The following is a 16,299-nucleotide window of genomic DNA, read 5'->3' on the forward strand; positions in this document are numbered from 1 at the left end:
TATAAACAACCAACTTTTAATAGTCAGCAATTGGGAGGAAGGATTTAAGACTGGCCCACTAGCAGGCACCTTTTTTACACAACTCTGGAAGTTGCATCAGATGAAACCAGATGAATTTCTACAGGAAACAAAAGCTAATTTGTCCTTAGGGTTTGACTGAGAGAAACCCTTGTGTGTGGTTTTTCGCAGTCTACAGGCTCCACTGGGAAAAACCATTTAATCTAATTGGTTACAAATTAGTGAAATGCTCTGATGACTAAATATTCCACACAAGGGTTTCTCTCAGTCAAACCCTAAAGACAAATTAGCTTTTGTTTCCTGTAGAAATTCATCTGGTTTCATCTGATGCAACTTCCAGAGTTGTGTAAAAAAGGTGCCTGCTAGTGGGCCAGTCTTAAATCCTTCCTCCCAATTGCTGACTATTAAAAGTTGGTTGTTTATATATATATATGCACATCTCCCTGCTCAGCAAGGCTTTGATCACCGAAGTGTCAGCTGAAGCAGTTTCTCCTCTGCCTGTGAGCTCAGACCTCATGATCACTTTGCCCACTATTGTGTTGTTGTAGTTACTGTAAATTATGTGCAGGGTTATATAAAGCCTTGCACTAGATGGGCTGGGACAGTACAAGAGTCTTGTCTTTGCCCCCGGACTCAGTGAAGTCAGTGATGTCCCACTTTCAGTGACTCACCCTAAACTGCAGATGTGGGGAAGTAAGAAGACCTCACACCACTTCAAATTTCTGATTAGAGGCATGACGGCCACATAGTATGCCACAGTCTGCCGCACCTAGGGACAGAAATACATAAGTAGCATACAAAGCAAGTTGAGTTCATGTACTTCTCCCCTGGCAATGTTTATATTATGGGATGTATCTAAATTGTATGATTTCAGGATGTGGTCCAGCTGCATGATTCTCTACAAACTGGTTCTAGTATATTAAAATATTTAACTTTTCTCTCTCATTTACTTAACCTTATCTGTAATCAAACATGATTGACCCCGAACTTGAAATCAAAGTATAAAAGAGAAAGAAAAAAGGCTCAGTTAAAAAAAAATGCACATCTGAGGGCAGCTGTCCTTCACACTTGCAATTTCACGGTAGGGATCCTTCACATTTGGCTCACAGCCTATTAAAAAGCACTACTGTCATGCCCAAAAACTAAAAGTTACGATTCAAATGTAATGGCAGGTTTGCTGCCTTGTTAAATGTTGATCTGTTATAGCTATATATTCATTTCTTTTTTTTCTGTGTTTCCTGTAGGTGGAGATTTACATTCTATCTCTATATATTTACCTACGGAGTGCGTTTCCTTAAAAAGGTAAGATTTCCTGACAGACATAAGAGAACCAGCCTGCTGTGATGTTGTTAAAAGTTAGTATGAGTCACTGTGATTTGAATCAATTTTCTACAGCACTTTTGGAAGTACATGGCAAGCATGAAAATCTTTTGGTTTCTAGCATCATTAATGCCTAGTCATTAGACTGGCAAATAAAATTGATGTTATGGTGTAAGGGACTAATTTTATATAGGCAAATTGTAATAAAAACCTAGTGCAAAAGTGTTCATTAATAATGGATCAAGGATAGAGGGAGCAGCTGACAAATAAAAAAACACTCCCAATACTAAATAATGCCTTGCATTAAATATGCAATCCATTTATCTCAGAGTGTGTAGGACTGAGTGATGATTTGTCTTTCTTTTGATCTTGAATGTCTGCTGCTGGGAGTCATATTTTCATATGTGCTATTGTTGGCAAAATGATGACAGTTGAGGTGACAGCTAATTTGTAAATTCTGCATACATTAATATTACCACCTCAGTGACTTTAGGAAGCTGAGTATTAACAGTATAATATGTTTGTCTTTAAAATATCTCTTCAATAATGTTAAAATTACATTAGGCTGTTTCAAACTACACAACATTGCTGCTTCAAGTAGCCTGTCGCTACCTTAGCATGCTTTACAGTGTAATGTTGAAGTTCACTTTCAGTTCAATAGGAGATTTATTGGAAACCTAACTTTCATTGCATAACAATCAATCCTCAGGATTTTGAACCTCTGAATGTGGTGAAAACATATTAGAGATTTGAGGCAAACACAGTTTAAACACAGTTTTAGATTTGTGAAACCTTTATTCTATTTGTGATGATGCAAAAAGGGAGATCGCACTTCTCTGAGATAATTGAGTCCAGATTTGACCTGTCTTGGAATAGTGGTTTTTAATCCGGGCCTGGTTCAGTGTGATCTAGATGTGGGGGAAAAAAGCAGTAAAATACCCCCTTTTCTGTATTTTCACACACAGAATATCAGGTCAAATCTATAGTTCAGATTTGATCTGTCTAAATATAGTGGATCTTGATCTGGACCTGGTCCAATGTGATCTACATGTGAAAAATGCAGTGAAATCTGACTTAATAGCATTTTCACAAATAGAATAAAAGTTTTTGGCAAATTTGAGACTGTATTTATCAACTTTCAGCATCTCTGGGATAATCTAGTCCAAATTTGACCAAAGTATGGTGTTTTTTTATTTGGACTTGGTCTAATATGGTCAACATGTGAACAAATTAACAAATCCCCTTTTTTGCATTTCTACAAATAGAATAAAGAAATCACAAATGATAACGTGGGTTTCAGACAGCACTGGGGCTTTATATGAAATGTATAACATGTCTTCACAACAAGAGGTGCAAAAAAAACCCAATTACGTTTCCCTTCACTGCTGAATTGGAAGCTACGAATCAGAAGCTAACTTCTGCGTCTTTAAGGAAGATAGCTTATTTGTAAATTTTACAGACACTAATAATAACGCGTCGGAGTTACTTGAAGTTAACAGCAAATGTGGTTGTGGTAAAAACGTATCTTTAATAAAGTTACAGTGGCCTAATTCTAGTTTCGGATTGGGCTACCGGTGACAATGAACTCTGGCCATCAATCATTTTAGTGCTTTGAGATTAGGTTAGCATGTATGCGCTTCAATTATAAAAGCAAACAACTACCAAGCCAAGGCACATTAACAGTGTTGTACATTGATCATATTTTACGTATTTGTCTTTTTTCGAAACCAACAAATTGCAATGTTGGCGTTAAACGCAATTTATGCTAACGCTAGTGACGTTTTTCGTACTAGTTTATCCGCCGCGAGCGCTAGCAATAACATTAGCTTAACCGGCAAGGGTTAGCTGCATTCATGCTAACTTTTCGAACAAAAAAGTGCAAACTCAACCGTTTTTTATCGTAAATATTTACATTTTAAAGCACGTCTTACCTTTCAAATGCTGCGCCAACAGTCACTTGGTGTGTGAAAATCATGGTGAAAATCCATTATATCATAGCGAGTCGCCATACTGTGTGTAGTTCAGGGGATGTAGGATATTGGAGCATTCAAGTATTCCCCTGTTCAGAAACGTCGTTAACCCCCTGAAACCTGAGCAAACTGACTGGATTTCTTTCAAAAACACAAAAAAAGGCAATAAGCAACTTAAAAAGAAATGGCCCAAAAATAAGCAAGATATTAGGGAAAAAAAATTATAAGAAAATTACCTGAAAAAAAGGAAAATTAAAAAACAAACAGAAGAAAATGACTAACTCTGAACCGGGATCAACATCAGTTTTGTTGTGCTGCATTAAGATGCATATCACAAGCTACCTAAATCTTTAAAACCTGAGCAGATTGGTTTAAAAAACATGGGGGCAGGGGGCAATGAGTAATTTGCCAAGAAATGTCTTGGATTATAATAAAATTATCCCAAAATAGACAAAAATGTCTAGAAAATTCTATTTGTAATTATAATGATTATATATTTAAAATTATGTTACGGAGAAACATATAATAAAACACATAAAATACATTTTTATATATTTTTTAATTTTCATTGCTTTTTGAGGTAATTTTTGTTTGTTTTTTAACCTTTTTTCTTTTTTTTTCCTTTTTTTTTCTTTTTTCTTTTTTTCATCAATGTTTTGCAAATTGTTGGACCATGGCTTGTGAAGTTGCTTGTTTCTTTCTCTCCATGTTTTTGAAAAAAATCAAATTAATCTGTTAGATTTTGAACAGGTTAAGAAAGAGGTTAAAAAAATTAACCATATATAACCATAAGAATGATTGTTTTCTGGACATTTCTCCCTGTGTTTTTGTAAATATCTAATAATCCTCCTCAGCTATTTTCAGGCCATTCTCTCCAAATTTTCATTGCCTTTTCCCCATGTTTTCAACCCAATCAAACCAATTTTCTCAAGTTTCATAAGTTTAAATGTTTGTTAAAGGCATCTGAATGCAGCACGACAAAACTGATGTTGATCCAGGCGTTAAAGGGTTAAGGCACACTTGTGAGAGTTCATAAATTGTGGTCATTTTGTCCAATGTGCCAGGTAAATATTACTGAAATATAGGCCAAGATAGATTCATATATTTCATTCATATATTCATGAAAATGCATAAATGTATATATAATCAACAAAGCAATAGTTGAGATAGCAGAGTAAGAAATATCTCTCAAAGACACAAGTTGCATGACGAAGCACTTTGTGAAAATAGTTCATTCCCTGGCAATCCCTGCTGCAGGCTGCAGTCTCTGTGGGATTTATTAATAGAGCAGGTCTGGAGACAGGAGCACAGGAGACGTAAACTCAGTCACAGTGACGGGTCACTGTTTGCTTATTACACATTCCTCTGTATCACAGTTAACATTTCTCTGGTCTCCCTGATGTCATTATGACATTCAATTTAGGATGAAGGCTGTCTTTGTTCCTTTGTAATCCAGTAGCTGCCTTTTATGTCAAAGTATGCATTGTAACAAAATGCTTTATATCAGTCATTCAGTATTTTAGAAACCACTTTGATTCCATTCAGAATCCATCAAGGGAATTATTTATTTTTCGGTGTTCACATTGCTATTCATGTGTTAGATCTGAAACGACACATTGAATTGAACTCCAACTGGATGTGTGGGAACAGCATAACGCTGCATTTATATTGTTGTTAATGGAGCCTGCATTTTCTAGGTTTTATTAAAATAAAATACAACGTATGAGACTTTGTCAGGGATCGAACATTGTGTTGTGCCTGAGTTTGTGCAGTGATTTGTATGACAGTGCAGTCATATCCTAAGTCTTTCAGTCACTGTTTTTTACATTTTAAAATACAATCTAGTTTTTATTATTATTATATTATATTATATTATTATTATTATTTATTTGTATTCCTTTTGTTTTTTGCAGACTGCGTGGCTTTGGAACACTAAAGAGTGCTGGTACAACTACCCTTACCAGGTATTTTAATGCACCACAGTAATAATGATATGACAAGATGACGTGCATTACCAAACTACTGACTTAATAAATGTTTATTTAAACCTTGTTGCCTTTTGTCTTTATGCAGCCACTGACTGTGGACATCCATTATTACTATATACTGGAGCTGTCTTTCTACCTGTCCTTACTCTTTTCCCAATTCACAGACATCAGAAGGAAGGTAAGAATGGCTGCAAATCACACCATCATGCATCTCCAGTAACACAGATCATTCAATGATTTTCAAAAGATTTACTGTAAGGCAAAAAATTACACTTTTAGTCACTTTTTGTGTGTTGAAAACAGAAACTTCGGTTGCATTTATGCCAATGTAAGGAGCTCTGTCGCACAAAAGTCATCATTATATTTGCCTTACTGTCCGTCTCTTTTCTTACCGCCATGACTCTGTAACGTTCAGTCTATTTGCTTGTGATCATTTGCTTTTCACCTCAGTGTATTCTCACTGACGTGTGAAATAACAAAATATTGCGAGGGCAAAACAGATTAACACTTTGTCAAACATTTAGGAAATGGATTCAGTGTCAAACTTCACAAAAACGTATCTCAAGCTTTCCTCAACTGTTGGTGTAGAGTTTGTTTTTGTTTGCTTTTGTGTAATACGAACAGCAAATTATTTCACCTACAGGTTGTTACAGAGTGGCATCCCCAGTTGTTTTCACAGACGGGGCCTCTGAGGAATCGCATTCTGATTTACTTTGGTTTCTTATTTTACTGTTAATTCTTTAAAACCTAGTTGGACATCAGCTTTCTTGTGCTGCCTTCAGACACCTTTCACAAGCTATTTAACCTTTTGAAACCTTAGCAAACTAGTTTGATTTCTTTCAAAAACATAGGAGAAAAGTCACAGAGCAAGATAGGTTCCACAAATTGCAAGAAATTAAAGGTGGCGAAGAAAATTACCTATAAATTATAATTTTAAAAAAAGGGGTGACAATTTTTACAAAATTATCAGAAAATGCCCAGAAAACTATATTTATAATCATTGTAGTTATTTGTTTAAAATGATGTCACAAAAAATATACATATATTTTTTAATTATCTGCACTTTTTATGGATCTCTGTTGTGCTTATTTTCATGTAATTTTCTTGTAAACTTTTTACAAATTTCTTGCTATTCTTTGGGCCATATGCTTTTTAAGTTGCTCACTGCCTTCTTCCCGTGTTTTTGGAAGAAATCAAACTAATGCTCAGGTTTCAAATGTTGCTAATTATCAGATGAGTTTTAAAATGTTAGGCGTGTGTATCTGTACATGTTAGGCGATTCATTGCTTTTCAGATAGGCTGGTTGTATACAGCTTTAATTTGAACGAGGACACTGGTCGTAAGGAACAAAACATTTACTCGCAACAAGCCTTCTCATGTTTAGGGGAGACTTTCTCATTTTCATTCAGATATCTTGAGGTGTGTCTTCAAGAGACCCCTTTGTTTGACGCCTAAATTTAGAGTGTTATTTAGCCCCTTTCCCAAAAAAATCTATGCCACCTTGGTAGATGACAATGGATTTATAGTTTCCCAAAATACCACAGCCTTCATGCTAGTTTAAAATATGAGAGCACCGCCGCCTCTTAAAAACAGTAATGCCACACTCCAAATATTTTTGGGAGTGGGCTATGGACCCTACCACCCTCCACAGAGGTGCTATTGTTGATCAGCTAATGACATGTTTCAAGTTTAGTCTGTTATTTTTATAAAGTAATTATGTCAGACAATTATTCATCCTGGAAGAGATAGCAATAGGAAAAAGGTTTAATTTTATGAACTATGAAAAATGATCCATAATCAACTCATATAACACTGCCTTCTTTCATATTTTAACCCCGTGAAACCAAGTTGAGACTTAATTTTTGTTATGGTGCATTCAGATGCCTTTTATGAGTATTTAAACCTTTGATCACTGCACTAATTGGTTTGCAAGAAATTAGGAAAAAGGTGACAAGTAAATGACCTGAAAATGAGTGTTAGAGAGATGGACAGAGACAAAAGGAATTATTAGAAAAGTATTTTTGAAATATTATTATTTCTTTTTAAGCTGGTCAATGCCTTCTTCCCATGTTTTTGAAAGAAATCAAGCCAATTTGCTCGGGTTTCAAGAGTTAACCATTTAAATGCACTTCCAATAAGCTGCTGCAGGTGACATTGCATTCATAATAACAAAACCAGAATATAAGTTTATACTGTATACACATTTTGTACATTGTGCTATAAACTTGGTCCATGTTTGTAAAAACTAAGACCAGCTTGTACAAACATTTTTCAGCCCTCTTTCATCTCTTTTTTTTTTTTTGTTATAAAAATGGCTCCACTTTTGGTTCATTAAGTATCGATTTGCATGCCTTCCAGCCATGATCTTACTCCTGTCTCCAGTCCATCCCAGCTCTGCCCGCTCCACAAGCACACTTTACTCACAGCAGCCCCCATGATGCCATGCTGTGTATGCCTTCACTCTGTCATCTCTTTGTTGACTGTTGGCATGTTGTCTGTTTTTTGTTTCTCCTTTCAGTTTTTTCATGCACAGTACTACACTGAGGAGGTCCTCTGCATCCCCTGCCAATTCCAGTATGTTCTCCCCGCACACTCTTGCCTTGCTTTCATTCTCTGTTTTGCATCATCACTCTTCCTTCATCTTCCTTCTCATTCTGTTGCCATTTTGGGCTGGTTCTGGTTGCTTTGAGCTGAGATATATTTTTTAATAATTTCCAGAGGAATGCTTCCTCATGCCACCTGTCTGCATCTTTACTCACACGGAGCTCCATTCAAGGCTATCCCACACCTAGCAGCTCATACCAAGACAGGACCAAAGCTAAATTACCATATAATTTCACTTAAATTTCAGCTACAGTCATGTTTTGTTTTTTTTCTGAGTTGAGGTGATCTTCCTTTCTGCTTGATTTTGATTTCACAGAGATTTTTTCCTCAGTTTCAAACGATGGTGGAATGTAATTAAGCACATTTACTGAAAGCACTGTACTTTACTTGAGTATTTCCATTTCATGCTACTCTACAGAGGTAAATATTGTACTCCTTATACCACCACATTAATTTGACAGTTATAGTTACTTTAAAATGATGATCTTATATACAGAATTTATTACGAGCTCACAAAGTGTGATGCATTGTTATGGATTAAACTACCCAGCAGTATGTATAATAATTTAAAAGTAGTTTCACCTCGACCAAATACAACAGTGGAATACTGCTTTCTTATTTATGCACCAGTATAATGATCTAAAGATATTATATATAATGGTGTAACAGTCACAGGGTTTTTTTTTCCGCATTAAGCAATTTTACTTTTGATACTTCCACACAGTCTGCTATGTTGCTGCTACAGTAGCCCAGAGTGGACAAGCCAAACACTGGCTCCAGATAGAGAAATTCAGGTTTTTGCGCTTTCCTGACAGGCACTGTAGTTCTCCTACAGGCTTTGCACACGGGAAAAGTTTCAGTTCTGCAGCCTCACTGCCAGATGCCTCTAACAGCTGAAATGCGTAGGGCGCAGACATGACACATCACAAAGGTGGCTATCACATAGAGTGTGTGCGTATTGAGTTTTATTGACAATGCAGTTGTTTATGCAGTGTTTGGAAGCTAATAGTAATTAATTTCAAACTTATCCGCTGTCAAAAAATGCTGACAATGACTGTGGTAGTAGCAGTAGTGCTACTGTCACTGACAAACACATCGCACTTCATGCGATTACTTCATAATAAAAGTCATCTCATGTTTTACAAGTTAAATGCTTAAAAGCTGTAGCAGTAGGAAATGTTTGCTTTGCATTATCAGTAACTTAATACAGCATTTTTTCAGCAAACATCACTCAGCGGGCCACAAGCTCAGTCACCTCTGTGTTAACAAATAGTGGACAGATAGTGGCTTAACAGACATTTATTTAAATAAAAATATGAGATTGCTTTCAGGAAAAGATCTGAATTCTTCCCCCAACACTGCGAACATATTTCTAACGGCTTTATCACAGTTTGACAAAATAGATTAGATTAGAACTTCATTAATCCTGAAAAAAAAATGAAAAAGAAGGGCCAAGCAGCTCACTGTAAAAAGAATAACACAACAAGATAATAAAAACAAGTTAAAAACCACAGATAAAAAAGACAAACAGAAAAAAGACAAGCCTAGAAAACACTAAAGGGCTAAAACCAAAAAAATTTAAACCATAACCAACACATTAAGTAGACGAACACACATCTCAACCACAAAATTGCATCAGCACAGAGTGCTCATGAATGCTCGGACACTGGGGGCGTACTTGTTTGTTTGTGTAAGTGGTGACTAATCATTGTCTTGTCATAACTTTTTATATCTTTTCAATAGCTGTGCCAATCACAGCGGCACATGACGACCTTGGCTCACCAAAACAGAACAAACTATGCAGCTACTAACTTGGGCAAAGCACACAACAACATGCTAGTTACTGTGAGCTGCAGATGTGCAGTCACATCAGGGGCTTTGTAAGTTTTAAAATGCAGAATTGTGACAAATGTCATGCATTACTGCAAACACACGAGGCTATTGTGTGTGTGCACACAGCAGTCACGTCCCTGTGACTTTATCACATCTGTGCTGAATTAGATACACTAAGTATGTTCCGCATGTAGTGACTCAAACGGCCTTGAGGCAGTACTCTCTCTAGTTGTGTGACATTTCCTTGGCAACTGTGTCCCCAGGATTTCCTGATCATGTTCCTGCACCATGTGGCAACAATCTCCCTCATCACCTTTTCCTACGTGAACAACATGGCGCGAGTGGGAACTCTGGTCATGTGTCTCCACGATGCAGCCGACGTGCTGATAGAGGTGAGAGAATTAAAGGCTGACGATTGACAGATTTGCATCGGGAGGCTAATATAGTTGGGTGCGTGGGTGGAGTGTGTGGCGTTCATGTGCTCAGTTATCTAAATTTAATGACAGTCCTTATCTTGTGAACATTGTGTCAGACTGTGTCATTAAGGCACAGAAAATGTAAGCTTTTTAATTCTTATGTTGTCAGATATATTTCAAGCAGCTGTTTACATGATCAGATTAAAAATTGATTTTTTTTTTCTACCAGGCTGCCAAGATGGCCAACTATGCCAAATGTCAGATACTGTGCAACCTCCTGTTTGCAATGTTTGCAATTCTCTTCATAAGTTCCAGGCTGGGAGTTTACCCTGTCTGGTAAGTGTTATTTTCTTTCTAGTGTACCATAGCTAGTTCCTTTTAAAGGTTCACTCAGGCAGTCAGAGACCTAAAAACCTGTGCAGTAGATACCTGAAATGCTCTGCAGATTTTGGCAAACCGTCCCTGAAAAAGCATGTCAACACCACAAAGATCTTGTTTTTTTCTTCTTTTTTTTTAACTACTTTCCCCTCAACGGTTTGCAGTGCAGACACATCTCTGTGAATTTTGTTGCTAAGTAATAGTTACTATGGATACAGTAGCTTTAACCTCACAAAGAAAGCCAAACAAATCAACAAATGAAAAGAAGCATGTTATGCTTCTTGATTTGCCATTGAAAATAGTGTCATTTGATGAAAACATCAAAGGGGTTTTTACTCATTATGGCCTTTTGTCATTTTGTGGCTTTGCATTTATTCATCATATCAAACTGTAGCCAACTATTACGGGCCTTTCTGATTATATTTGGCCAAGTTATCCCATATCAATTGTAGTCCTTGATAGTGTTTGTAGCAGTCACTTTGCAATCACCAGCAGAACTGTTATCACACCTTTCAGGAGCAAAGAGATACAAGATTTAGTCGCTTGGTTTTTCTGTGCGATACCATCGATTCTTGATCAGCACAAAAATTCTATTTCAGGTATCAGAATGAAATTTCTTGCCTTTAATAATTCAGGCGATTCTGAAGAAAGCATTTATGAAAAACACAGAGGCTTTTAGATTAGTGTGCAGCATTTGTAAGACGGCTGTTTAAACTGTTTTAGCCAACACCCCACAGCTCTCTGCCTTTGTTTCCACTCTGTAATATGATGATCCTACACTACATTTTAGTCAGCCCCCACCACAGCAGTAGTAAAGTTGTCATTACTGTAAAGCTGTTGCCATGGCTTCAGTATCTGGAGGATGATTCACAGACAGCCATTTGCAGGCTCAGGGATATATTTAACATGAATCCTTGAAGTTTTGATTGCATGTCATGTGAAGCCAGAAAGCTGATTTTTTCTCCTCCATTAGCAAATATTATTACATTGAGATCTATTTCTTGTGCATACACTGGACTTTAAAGAAAATGCTTTTTCAAAGACGTCTGTTTGCAGGGGTGGAATGTAACTAAGCACATTTACTTAAGTACTGTATTTAAAATTCAAAGTAATTGTACTTTACTGGAGTATTTCCTCTTTATGCAACTTCAAACTTCTACTCCACTACATCTCAGAGGCTATTACTGTGTATTTTACTCCACCACATTTGTGTCACAGCTTTTGAGATTAAGTTTTTAATCATCTTCTTGTTTAATGAAAACAAAAGATGTAATTTTTTTTATTTCATTTTCTAACAAACTGAAGATTGAAATCATGTTTATTTGTAAAGCACATTTAACAACAGCCAGAGTTGACAAAAGTGCTGTACAACAAATTAACATAAATAATTTAACAACATGGTAACAGCAAAAAGCATTAACATAACTATATGACCTATTGTTATCTAAAATATAAAAAAGGAAAAAAGTGTTGCTTATTGGTTGAGAACATTCTCCTACAACCTAAATGAACTCTTCAAAAACTCCCTTTGAGCTGGATAATGTATTGTCACAAAGCTGAAAACAGGGCTGTTTTTTTCTGAAAACATGAAAAGGATGATTTATTGCTGTAGCTACTCAATGGTATATAAAGGAGTTAACACTAGCACAACCTGAAACATCTAAAGCAGTAAAATACAACCATTAATGTGGTGATAATATGAAACCAAAAACTATGTATACAATAGTAAAACAGACAGGGAACAATTTACTGCACAATGAGTAGGTACACTACTTGAGTAAATGTACTTAGTTACATTCCACCACTGGTGATTAGCTACATAAATCACATGAACAAAAGCAGTTCACTACTGAAAAAGCTAGAGAGATTTGAATGTAGTTAACCTGCCACCAAACTGATTCAAATAGTAGCTTAACAAGTCATTTATCAGCATGTCGATAACTGCTCCCCAGCGCTGTTACTTCTATTTTTCATACTTTAAGTAGCTTACATTTTAGTAACAATATTCATATTTTTTAATTAAGTAAGGTTGTGAATGCAGGACTTTAACTTAATTAAAGGATCTGAATACTTCTCTCACCACTAGGCAGGTTTCCATTAACCCTCAAATTTCGCAAACTGAAACTGCAAATATAAAATATGCCAAATACGTCAAGTACGTTGCTTTCAACTTGTCACAAAACTGTTTCTAAGCTTGCATGAGGTCGTATTTCAGGCGATGCGAAAAAGCCATGTTTCGAAACTGCAATGGAAACACTTTTTACATGATGCTATGGTTATGCACTTGTCGGTAGGAACTGGCTCCCTTGGGCGTGATGCAGTAGGCGCTACAAGAGGTTTTACTGCATCACATAACTCTTCAAAAGTTGAATGGATCATCTGCAAGTTTTGATTCCACATTTCCTCTGTGAAATCATGGACTATCACTTCCCAGAAATCCCTCATATGTGGCCACTCTCGCGTATAAGGGGCCTGCTTTTCCAATATCGTTCGCATAATACGCCTGCGTCACCTTCGATTGGAAATAATGACAGCTAGTGCAGTGGCTGCAATTAAAATAAACCTGCCAATTTTTTGTTGAACATCAATCACCTTGCTTTTTGGAATGTTATCACAAGAGGAGAAGTGCATAACATCACTCAATGGAAACGCAGTCATCTCGCAATTATGTTTTATCGGCATTTCGAAAATATTTCTTAATGTTTGGGCAAATCTGTAATGGAAGCCCGTCTGTCTGTGCTACTAACAGGTCACTAAGATAAAGGTGTTCCTGCTGGAGCAGAGCCCACCACGTCTCTTTTCACCAGCTTCTCTTTGTCTTTGTCCACCTGCTCCTCAGGACTTACACTAATTCTCCCGCTGAGAGACAGTGCTTTTACTCCTTGTGTTTTCTAATGAAACATGTCAGGTTAATAATCTCCCTGTCCCTCTGATGCTCTGGAAGGATTTTAAACACCACCTTGTTCGAGAGTTGGGAGATAGTAGGGCCCTACCCGTCCTGGTGGGTCTTCAACCTGCTCCTGATCCTGCTGCAGCTTCTTCACTCTTTCTGGTCCTACCTCATAGTGAAGACAGCATGCCGAGCCATCTCCAAAGGAAAGGTTAGTCACTACGCTTAGTTCGTCTTTCGAGTCCTTCTGCATAATCCCGCATTTATACCTGTTCTTGCATAAAAGGGTTTCCTGCTGCGAGTACATACATAAAAACTTTTGACTTTCTCTTTCTATTCTCCTTCAAGGTTGGAAAATGGAATCCGTTACATGTAAGTAGCCTTCACCATAATGAAATGGCATACTGTGTGCAGTTTAATTTTATGTCTCAAGCAGCAGTGTAATCATTTGCATTTGATCCTAATAGTCAATCAGCCCCGACCTAATCAGTGTGCTATGCTAGTGAAGGTGGCATGACTCCAGTTACAGTATGGCATTGTCAGTCAGTTGATCCACAACTTTGGTCTGGACTGAAAGATCTCAACTTTTTTTTTCTTAATCACACATTTATCGAATATCTTTAGGATGAAGGGAAAAGAAATACAGGTTAAAAAAAAACATACTTAGAAAATTGTTTAAACAGTTCCAAAAAAGAGGGGCGAATCAGTGGAAGACAGACGTGTTTAAAATTTTAACATGGTATGTCTTACAGTAGTGCTTTTTTTCCACCCAAAATGCAGCATTAAAGTTTAGAGCTGTGACACTCAACTTACAGCAAGTCAAATCTGGCTCCCGCTGGGGTGCCGGGTGGCCCACCAACCGTTTTCTGATTAGCAGTTTTAAAAAAAAATTGATTCTCACTGGGATTTTTTTGCATTTAAAAAGCATGAAAATTAAGCTTGTTTGTTAAAAAAAAAAAAAAAAGAAAGAAAAGGAAACTAAATAAAAGTGCCAGGGAAGGATCCCACAATAGAGGTCTGGACTAATTATTTCTAGGTTAATTATTGAGTTTTATTTATTAACTGGCCCCTGGCCTCCTGTCATTTTGCAAAGGTGGCCCTCGGGGAAAGCAAGTTGAGTATCCCAGGTTTAAAGTCTGGGTTGCTGGGATGTGTATATGCTGCAGTTTTACAACTGTTGGCCTCCAAGGAAGAGAAAATGATTCTCTAACTATCCCTCTTATTTCTGCAGGTGTCTAAAGACGACCGCAGTGACATTGAGTCCAGCTCCGATGAGGACGACAGCCCCCCACCTAATCACAAGCACCACAGCAGCAGCACCACCAACGGGACCAACAAAAATCACGGGACCAACGGCTACCTGACAGGAGCCCCGTATCCCGACGAACACTGACTAAGCTGATATCACCACACTGGAGCCATGCTACAGACACCATCCATCAAGCTGTGTGTGTGTGTGTGTGTGAGTGTGTGTATGTATGAGACATGAACAACATTGCCTGTCTGGTACTGGAAGTTCTTGATAGATTTATGTGAATGCAGATTTGTTATCAGTTTGATTCCTTACTAATTTCCTTGCGCAGTTTATTCTCATCATCTATATATTTGCATTAAACTGCACTCAGTGAAATATCGAAGCACTCCTATCAGTACAACCCACTCTCTGTTTAGCCAATGAATGAAAGCATTCCACTTTATGGTGTAAGCATGCTACTTTAACATACAGTAGTCTGGCATACTGGGGGTGTGTTTTTCTTATGTTTGTGTCTTTCTATGTTATTTATTTTTTATAAATACGTTTGCAGATGTTGGGACATCTATTGAATTTGATGTCAGTGTTAAAGATGAAATAATCTTGAACAACACAGCTGTTTTTTTCACAACACACATCATGACAATGATTATTAGCAAAATGCTGAAGACCTTGGGTTTACTTTTAATGCTACACCCCCAAAGATATGCCAAAATGTGTGAAGTTTACTCACATTTTAAAAACACATTCTCCACTCGAACTGTATATGAGATGTCAATAACAGTATTATGTGTGTGCATCAGATATGGCTAGATGCTGTATTCCCTATTAAGGCATTTTGTTAAGTATTCTGGTACATTTCTGGTAAGCATTTCATTAAAGGCCATTTGTCCTCTTAGGGGGCAGACATGAGTTGTTTGAGTTACTCAATAAAAAACACATGATGATTGCAAATGTGTTGGTCTATTCAATAAGTGTAATCAGTAAAGAAAAAACTTGAACTCTGGTGATGCATTCTAATTTTATCAAGACATTAATTTTGCATGTAATAATGACTTAAGATCGAATTATATTCATTGATTCTTCACAAATAGACATTAAGACAATTCACACAGGGGAAACCACAGGACATTTTGATGCGTCATGGGAGAAAAATCTGCAGATGAAAATGAACTGCGGCTAATTCCCATTCAGCTGCTTCAAACTCCTACTCCATTGCTTCAGTTTCAGGGTATAGTAGTGAAGTAATGAGTAGAGAAAACTGGAAATGAGTTAGCATTTTAGCACCGCCGATTCCCTCATTTCAAAGTCAATGTTAAGTCGATGAGTTTTTTGAAATAAGGTCTGTGGTTAACACAAGCCTGAGAGACTTTCACGTTTTGTTCTATGACATAAAATGTGTCAGTAAATCCCCCAACTGTATATTCTGAAGCCTTCATGTGTCTTAAAAGAGACGGTGGCTAATGTGTGGAGAATGAGACTACAGAGCCTCCTCATGCCAAGCTTTACGGCTTCATTGTAGTAGGGGTGTTAAGTCATGGGACGGTAGTTCATAGCCTAACATCAACACTTTACATCTCTGGTGACTACATTTATTCTTCAAAAATTATAAAAGTAGGCTAGTGTTTAT

The 16,299-nt window shown here is 37.0% G+C and overlaps 1 protein-coding gene across 1 annotated transcript in view; it reads left to right on the forward strand.

Annotated features, from left to right (window-relative positions):
• cers6 (ceramide synthase 6) overlaps positions 1-15,601 on the forward strand; it is a 22,829-nt gene extending 7,228 nt beyond the window's left edge. The window contains exons 4-11 of the mRNA XM_042495194.1: positions 1,263-1,320; positions 5,222-5,272; positions 5,382-5,474; positions 9,997-10,125; positions 10,379-10,485; positions 13,472-13,628; positions 13,766-13,789; positions 14,649-15,601. Coding sequence (XP_042351128.1) covers positions 1,263-1,320; positions 5,222-5,272; positions 5,382-5,474; positions 9,997-10,125; positions 10,379-10,485; positions 13,472-13,628; positions 13,766-13,789; positions 14,649-14,810 — 781 coding nt within the window. The 3' untranslated portion in view covers positions 14,811-15,601. The remainder of the gene's footprint in view (positions 1-1,262; positions 1,321-5,221; positions 5,273-5,381; positions 5,475-9,996; positions 10,126-10,378; positions 10,486-13,471; positions 13,629-13,765; positions 13,790-14,648) is intronic.
• The last annotated feature ends 698 nt before the right edge of the window (positions 15,602-16,299 follow it).

The sequence above is a fragment of the Plectropomus leopardus genome, chromosome 10 (genome assembly GCF_008729295.1).
Source record: "Plectropomus leopardus isolate mb chromosome 10, YSFRI_Pleo_2.0, whole genome shotgun sequence".
Classification (NCBI taxonomy): Eukaryota; Metazoa; Chordata; class Actinopteri; order Perciformes; family Serranidae; genus Plectropomus; species Plectropomus leopardus.